Source organism: Aphanomyces invadans, assembly GCF_000520115.1.
Source record: "Aphanomyces invadans strain NJM9701 unplaced genomic scaffold supercont1.29, whole genome shotgun sequence".
NCBI classification, from domain to species: domain Eukaryota; phylum Oomycota; class Saprolegniomycetes; order Saprolegniales; family Verrucalvaceae; genus Aphanomyces; species Aphanomyces invadans.
Genome location: NW_008580174.1, coordinates 620,074 through 628,875, shown reverse-complemented (window position 1 = coordinate 628,875; position 8,802 = coordinate 620,074). Strand labels below are relative to the sequence as shown.

At 46.7% G+C, this 8,802-nt stretch overlaps 3 protein-coding genes across 3 annotated transcripts; 1 reads left to right on the top strand and 2 right to left on the bottom strand.

Annotated features, from left to right (window-relative positions):
* Positions 1-857: 857 nt before the first annotated feature.
* Positions 858-1,565, top strand: H310_11120 (hypothetical protein; the record flags this gene model as incomplete). Its single annotated transcript, XM_008877675.1, has 1 exon — positions 858-1,565. The coding sequence occupies one exon, from the start codon at positions 858-860 to the stop codon at positions 1,563-1,565; it is 708 nt and encodes a 235-aa protein (XP_008875897.1).
* Positions 1,566-1,588: 23 nt separating this feature from the next.
* Positions 1,589-2,016, bottom strand: H310_11119 (hypothetical protein; the record flags this gene model as incomplete). Its single annotated transcript, XM_008877674.1, has 2 exons — positions 1,589-1,606; positions 1,717-2,016. 2 exons carry the CDS (start codon positions 2,014-2,016, stop codon positions 1,589-1,591), a joined length of 318 nt encoding a protein of 105 aa, XP_008875896.1.
* Positions 2,017-3,092: 1,076 nt separating this feature from the next.
* Positions 3,093-4,395, bottom strand: H310_11118 (hypothetical protein; the record flags this gene model as incomplete). Its single annotated transcript, XM_008877673.1, has 3 exons — positions 3,093-3,420; positions 3,469-3,617; positions 4,369-4,395. 3 exons carry the CDS (start codon positions 4,393-4,395, stop codon positions 3,093-3,095), a joined length of 504 nt encoding a protein of 167 aa, XP_008875895.1.
* Between the last annotated feature and the right edge of the window lie 4,407 nt (positions 4,396-8,802).

Below are 8,802 nucleotides of genomic sequence, written 5' to 3'. Positions count from 1 at the left end.
CAGCACGATCTTTTCGTTCTCATCCTCGTCCACGCCAGATGCAAGCGCAGACTCCTTGTCGTGCTTTCGATGCGCATCCTGAAGAAGCATGAATCGGTTGCAAGCTCGTTTTGCGTCGATCTCGCGGAGGGCGGAAGCAACGGCGTTCCAACGTTCTATGACAAGACCACGCCGTGCCTCAAATGGCATCTCTATGGACACCTGACGAAGAAGCATTATGTCATCTTCGTCAGAGAAGTTGCGGAGCTTGCTTGGCATAGCCATCGCCTGGTTATTGTGTTGGAGGTATCGTGTGATGACAATGATAGTTGTCCGTACAAATCATGAGATCCAGTGATTTGCGATTGATTTTGACAGAATCATTAACTAAATTTGAGAGGCAGACTTCTGGTTTTGGCAGTCAGCCTGATGATAGTGATAATGATGAGTTGCAAAATCTTTTGTATTGTCCACGGTTAGCCCACAGCTGGGCTCCTCGCCCGTTGGTAGATTGTACTGTGAGTCGTCGCTGAGACGAGGTTGCCCCTTCACACGAATTTTTACCCCTTATTGTCGAGGCACAAGATGGGACGGAATCTGGCCATTCTTGAACCTCAAATGTGCTTCTGTACTCCCTCTGTCCCACAAAAATGGCGCGACTCAGAAAAATGACGTACTCCTCGAATTAAAATACAGTCACGTCAAGACATTAGGCAGATTTCGCAAACCTTGGTTTTGTTTTTTCCGCCTCCTATCCTTCAATATCCAATAAGTTTGCAGCCAACACGTGAAATTTTGGTGCAGCGGCCGCAAACTTGGTCGAATTTGTGGCTGGCTGTATCCGCATATCACAGGGCTATTGACCAAGCCATTCGAGGATGTCAAGCGACCAGGGAGTCGACAACGCTGACACACAAGCGCGCAAATGGTGGAGCGACTCAGACGACTTGAGTTTGCTCACACAAGTCGACAACGATCTACCATTTAAGCAAGTAAAGAACACCACCAAAGCATGGGACGCTCTGGCAGCGAAACTGCTGGAGGCGCCAGGTTTTGGCCGCGCGTCGTTGGATGGCAAGAAGGCTGCGAACAGGTTCTACCAGCTCCTGCATGCACATCGGCGATTCCAGAACAGCTCGAAGTACATGTCTGGAGTTGAGCAGGACGAGACAGGAAAGATTGTTCTTTTGGACGAGCTAGTTCAGCTGTTCGTCGAGGCCACCGACCAACGCAACGCCGACCGAGCTGCCGTCAATGCCAAGGCAATGGAAAAGGAGGCTGCAGCTTCGTTTATCCGAGAACAAGCAATGAAGAGCGGGAGGGTCAAGTCCGTGGACACCGACGAGTCAACAGACAGTGATGTTGTTGGGCGAAAACGCAAAGCAGTTTTTGAATCACACGAGCGCGAAATTGAGCTCGAAAGAGAGAGCGGCTTTCGTTCGAGAAGTACAAGTTGCAGATGGAACTCGCTGAGCGTGAGAAGGACTGCATGGAGCAAAATTCAGCAGCGTGAATTTGAGACGAAACGAAACGATGACATGATGGCGTTGCTCATTCAGTTAGCTTCGAAGTTGCCAAAAGATTAAAGGTCAATACACATATAATTCATTCACTCTGTCTGGTAGAACTAAATGTTCACTAAAGTGATGGAGGAGCAATTCCAAAGTAATCGCTGATTTGATTGCCACCATAATAGCAGCAGTGGCAATTGTTGAACAACAATGCCGCCACGATTACCTTGCCAAGATTTTGAAGCATAACTTTTTGCTGCGTCTTGAAGGTAACCATCGCCCAATGTTGTTTCATAGCACCAAATGTCCACTCGACAGATTGGCGCACTTTGCTCATGGCTGCATTGAAGTCACGACAACGTTGGTCCAATTGCGCGCCCTTAAATCCAGAACAGACCCAATCAAGCACGCCGTACGCAGGATCGCCGTAAATAAGATACCCTTCGAAAACATGTTTGTCCTCGTCCAAGTACTCTTGCAGTTTGCTTTGCCGGAGCATTGTTGTGTCGTGACGCGAACCTTCCATCGGACCCCAAAAGTGCACGCACAATCCATGGGCGCTGTCACAGCCTGAAAATTCAAGCAGTGACGACGCTTGTGCCCGCTGTACAGGAGGCGCTGGAGGTTGGAAAACGCAAGTCGAAGGCGTTTGCGTTTTTGGGTGATTCGGCACGTCTCTAATTTGCTCCCATCGATGAAGCCAAATACGTTCTCCGTGGGCGCTCCCTTCGACACAATGGCTCTTGAGTACATGTCGAGTCGGCCAGCAACAATATGCAGACAGAAATAGAGCAGTCGATGCCACTTCACATACAATGCGTCAATTACATCGTTGAAAATACGACACAATGACTCCCTCGATCGACCAAACGTGGCCATCATGTCGTAGTAGCGGCGCGGGAACTACATGCGATACAATGTGATGCAGAGTGCTTCAGTCGATGAACATCGGTCTCGGCTTGATGTGATAATCACATCGGGCAGGCGAAGTGCACACACCAGAGCTTGTACACCTGCAACGTCGAAGCGAAACATCAACATCGTGTCGACATCGGACAGCTTGAGCAGGTCAAAACGAACATCGGGGACAAGCAGACGTTCAATAACGCAAGCGATGAGGCGAAGAAAGACATCTTTTGGCGAAAGTTGCCCTTTCGGCAACGCCTTAAGAAGGCATCGGTTTCGACAGCAGACAGCATTCCTTGGAGTTCCCTAGGTGTTTGATTCACGTCGTAGTACTTGCACATTCGGCTAAATTTGATTGGCTGCTGGTATCTGGATAAAAGCAGTTTGCAGCGGGGTGGTTGCGAAACCTGGACTCTTTTTTCCTGCACTTTATCTGTGTTTTAGAATATGGAACGTGGATAAAACAAAACCAGAAGTTGCGAAATCTGCCTATTATACTCGGAATAACTTTAAAGGGTGTAACGATACAGCTGTACAATCAAATGCACTTGTCTCCGAACCATTCAAAAGTCGGATTTAGGCCATTTCTGACAGTGCCATTCGATTCAGGAAGGGGGTTTACCTCGAAATCCTTCCTACCTGGCCGTACAACTTCACGCAATACCCACACCGCACACGCTTGTATGTACTTATTTATCAACTGTCCATGTTTATGCGTATTGGTTCTATGCCTACTTCGGCCATTGCAGAGATGATATCGTCCGTCGCATCACTGTCGCTTTGGGCAATGTACTCATGCTGTCGGTCCAGCTCGTCGTGGCACCTCGCCTCTTCGACCTCCGCCGACACCGCTCGTTCCATGGCTACAGCATCCTGCGCGGCCAGCTTCTTCTTGCAAGCAAGGTACACATCCAGCGGATACTGCATGTTTTGAGGTAGTTGTCCTTTGTGGGCCAGTTTTTCTTTTCCCATGTGAGGCAACTTGTAGGCATTGTCACCAAAGAGCCGCATTGTCTCCACAAGGCTGGCTTGTAGCGATAAGTAGGTCCGTCCCAAGCTCTACTTGGGGTACTCGTCAAATGCTAGGACGACGTTTGCAACGAGCTCAACAATCGACCTGACTGACATCTTTTGTTGCAAGGGCTGGATTGCGGCAAAGTAGTCAAGGTCCAAGATGTTGGTGTCCGGGGCGATTGGCGGCTGCTGAACGAGCGAGAAGGCCTACTTTTGTTGCCGTATTCGTCGAAGGCGGCCTTGAGTAGCGCGTCCATGGGGGTGACGTGGGCCCGGGCATTCTTGTGCTGTGGAACCACCGTCATGTTGTGGTTTGGCCATTTTACTGCAATCGAGGGTAGGACTTTCTCGATAAGGAAGGCAAGATATACTGTATATTCTTTGTAACCATCACTGACTTGGTTTCGTAGGTACCAGTCGGGCGGATGACGCTGGCGCGTTGAGCGGGCACCGACTCGACGAACGGCTAATGGCCTTTCTTGCCGTCCCTCCACGTGCTGGTTACGTCGATGTATCTTGCAACAGCACTGAGGAATATAACTCTGGTAAAGTACCTATTTCTTTTACATGTTCGTTGTGATTCGCGCCCCTAGGAACGAGGTAGTACTTACGATTGGACTTTGTAAGATAAAGCTATTTCTCGTCCAGATGCACGTAGTGTTGCAAGTCCGACAGATGCATACCCGTCTTGACCATTGTTATAGCAAAATTAACGCGGCAGTACTGGTTAGCACCCGTTAACACTGGCCGTATCGCGTTGGAGTGGGCACGGAACATACCGGGTTTCAAGTGTCTGTGCAATGAGCCACAACTGGTTCCCATTATGCTTAGATGAAGTCGCAAATTCTGTCATAACAGTGTTTTCAGAGATTGAACGAAGCGTTGTTCGTCGTACAAGAGGCACCTGTAGCACCTTGACCATAACTTGCTCGGCAGTGCAAGCCACTTTTCTACCTACTTTGCTTTTCTTTTTGTTTGTAACCATGAGAAACGCCTTGGGTCTTGGCTAAAGCAATGATTCGGCGTATAGTAGACACGTGGCACTGATACTTTGTAGCCAGCAACTGGCTCGTGCCTTTACGTAGCCCGGTGGGAAAACTGCAGTTACTTTGGAGCAGGACTTCCCAAGGATGGCGTCGCGCTCCTCGTTCGTCAAGTCGGGCCGTGTTGATGACATGTTGAATGTGTGTCATTTCTGATGTATGTTTTATATGGAAGTGTGTATGCTGCCTTGACTCGGCAAGAATGACCCACGTTTTTGATATTCACGCTCAAGTTTACACAAATAGAACGCTCTTGACGCGCTCCGTTCAAAGATCCAATCAGAGGTGTCGATTCCCGGACTAAGGAGGCATACGCAGAGCCTGAATTTAACGTGAACATTCAATTGTCAGTCATGTACACCCTCCTATAACTCGCGCAATATTTGTGGGATAGAGGGAGTTACAGTAACGCAGGGAACCATTGATCAGTCACTTCACCAATGATCGGTCACTTTTTGACGGCTAATGAATATATAAAAGCGATCTTACTGGACAAAAATACAACCTCCATGACTAAGTGGTGGGAAAGTAGATAAATTATCCAAGGTCTTCAAAGTTTGAACTCGTGCGTGGCGCCGAAAACAGCCTACTCGACTGATGCCATGCTAGCGCAGCAAACGATGTAATCAACAAAACTGACACCATGGTGAAGATTGCCAGAAGCTACGGTAAACCATACCGAACCCATGTTACTCAAGCTCAACAATGCAACATCCCATCTGAACCACCTCGCATGGGCAGAAGCCTGTACATCCCAAAGTTGTTCGAACAGGATCTAACGGAGATTATTCCATGAAGTTATACAAATCAAAGTTCGTCACCAAAGTGACCGATCCATGGTTCACTACGTTTTATGTATTTTACTTTATTCGTGTGTGAATATACATAATTTTAATGGCATATTTTGAATTCAGAAATCACCTGCTCACCTGAGCTGCCTGTGGAATAAAGCAAATATCACGTTTCAAGAGAATGCATTTGAATGCCAAGTAGGCGCGAAAGTTAGCATGTCATCGTCAGACAACTCCACACCGCACCGAAGAGGAACGGGAAGAACTGTGGTCAAGAGTCGCAGACGTATTGGCCCTCCACAGCATAAAGACTGCACTTCACATACGCCAAGCAGCTCTACAAAGTCAATTGGAGAAAAGAGCACTCAATGGATCCCGCACTTGACCCTTTTGTACAGTCCCCCTTTGGTGAGACTCAAGGCACTGCACGGCTGACCGCACAAAAAGAGTGCCCCGTTGGGAAACCAACAAGGCTCATACAACGAAGAGAGCGAGTAACCCTGATTCCGCGTCGCAAAAATAAATCACGCCTCATCGGCATTGAAACAACGCTCGATAAAGAGCACGAAGAACAAATTGTCAATTGGTTTAACTATAGTCGTTCAGACGGAATTCCTGTTAGTCGCTTCCTGTTGCAATGTAAGGCGCCCAACGTGTTTTGCCACGCTGGGCTCAACGAACACGAATTCAAAGCTAGCCAGCCTTGGGTTACGAGTTTTATGAAACGCTTGAAGCTAACTATGCGAGCGAAGACAAGTTCGGGGCAGTTCAACTTTGTACGTGGTCAAGCTGCGTTGAAAAAGTTTAGCAGCCGCATACGCAACTTGACCGTCACCATAGAAATTGAAGAAATCTACAATGCGGATCCGACCTGAATCTACTACGACGATTTTTGTGCTCCTTTGTGTGACGATGTGGTTGCCTTGGCACCAACAATGAATGCCTTCCTGGAAATATTCCGCCAACATTACATGAATGTACCAGCCAGTGACTGGGATTTTGTGTACGTGGGTAACTCGAAGATGGCGACACCTACCTGGATATTGCGGGATGAAGTCAATAAAGGCTGCAATACGCGAGCGCTGGGTGACCTACTTGCGGCTTGAATATGGAAAATACAAATATGACGAAGACACGTTTCCTTGAACTCATCTTCACGATTCGACTTGGTTGATACGTAGGTGAAAGAGGTATGGGAGACCCTTCAAAAGTCTACAATTGTCCGTGGGTTTGTCATGAGAAACTTGATTGATGGCGAGAATAAATGTATCCAGCGAAGCAGATATAAGCACCAACAACGACTGCCAAGCAAGCAAAGAAATTGCCTCGCTCCTGCAACAAATGGACATCCATGAGATACGCTGCGATGACATCGTAGATATCTTCGATGACATCGATGTTGGCGCCGAGAATGAATAGTGATGCTTTTTACCTGTTCCTTGTCATCAGCCTTGCACTCCTCTTGTTCTCGTTCCATGCACACTCATAAAGAATGTTGAGTACAAGTATCCGGTACAGCCAATCAGTGGGCGAGGCCGAGGCAGTCCCATGACTATTGCGCCCGCTCGTTTTGACACTGCTCCCTATGGAGCACGACGTTGGCAGAGTCCGCAAACTTGAGGCAGAGATATTGATGTCGTCTGAACAGTTCATCCGTATACATATCCGGATGATATCGACGAGGTAATTTGAAGTATGACCTAAGCAATACCTATCCTTGATGTGTGTGACAAGACGTGTGAGCCCAGATTATCGTACTACTTTGATGTGCTCTCACAAATAATTCTCTGTATCAAAACGTGTTTGGTGCAACATCCAAAGAACAGTTTACCTTAGAAACACTGTATGATATAATAACCTTCCGGTTAGAATATTTCGGTTCTCAACCATAGTATAAATATATGCATGTTTTCAGTCAATGGGGTCACATGCCTCGTCAATGGACGTCCAAAATCATCCTCTGAAAATTCAATTTTTTTACCAATCGATGACAATAGTATCTGCATCCAAGCACATCATATGATAAACTTGATCTTGCTGTCGTCAAACAAAAACTATACGCTTTGTTACTGATACTTAGAATGCTATTATCCAAATGTGTTATGGTATTATCCGTAAGTGATCAACTTAGGTGCACAAGATGTCAGAGTAAGATTGCCTTTCGGCTGTGCGATTATGGTGACCGCTGTCATTCGCTGTGACCCCTCTTTAACTATTACCATATTTACCTAATTCTAGAAATATTTTGAACATCGCACCAGAGCGATATAGTTTCATCTTATCGCACCAAGAATACAACTTTGCTCAATCATTAATTAAGTTAAAGCATGAATTCTACCTTCCTCATTGCACCTGGGACAATTATTCGTTCACTCACAACAATAGATATATCTGGTGCGCTGTTTTGACAAACGTTTTACTTCAACATTGCGCAATTGGATTATAAAAACCGTAGACTGTTCTCACAAGTCGCACTAACACCCCTCCCGATTTCATGTAACATTGGTTTGCCAGCAGCGAAAACGCAGGCCTGTAGTATTTGCCCAAATTGTATGACTCGCTGAATCTGAACAATACAGACATCAATACAAAACACGAAATAATATATGATCGTCCGAGACAATTAGATTCGTCGAATCACTCTCTGGACGTGGGGTCATCTGACGAGCAAGCTGATCTACCATCAGTGATCCGCGAAAAATCTGTGGTGTCCGTAGCCGAGAAGAGGCTTGCCATAATGCACCAAGGATTGCCAATGGGGGTGAAGTGCCTTGTGGGGTATCCAATCTCTCGTCCACAAAGGCTCAGTCTCAGTGACGGTTTGGTTTACTGGAAGTATTAACTAGTTGTGAATGTACTAGTAGTACTTTTGCTTGGTCGCAACAAGTTGGTCGCGATCACTCATTGACGTCGAAATTACAAAATTTTGGCCAATAAAAACGCAGTTATCATAAGCAGAAAAAGTACAATGCAATAATATTTCCAGCAAAACCCAACGTCGAAATAGTATTACGTTATCAATAAATCATGATATTACACAAGTACCACGGGGGAAGGTTTTCCGTTGTTCCCTGTAGTGTATGTTTGTGAACTGAATTTGTACTTGAACTTAATATAATGCGGCTATTGCACAAAAAATCGACAAATGTGGCAGATTTTGCGAACGAGAATCTTCTGCCATGGCAATTTGCAATGGACCCGAACCGTCGCGGGCGACACACTAGTCGCACCGAAGAATACATCCAAGAATGGAACTAAAATGCAAGGACACACACAGATAATCTCACAGCCTACAGGAAGTATCGGTAGGTGCACAACTTGGCACCGGTAGGAGCACCATGGCGACAACTGTACTCACATTGACATTCCTAAGTCAGCAAATTGCAGCATTCGCTCTGTTTGATGTGTTTTTGGACGGTGAAAATCTGTCGTGGAAGGCGGTTGGGGCAATTCGGAAGGGGATGAAAGCGGCTCAGAGCGAGGGCGATGAACTCCCGTCTTCCAGAAAATACATCATCATCGAGCTCTGGGCGGCTTTCTCTTCAACCACACCAGCAC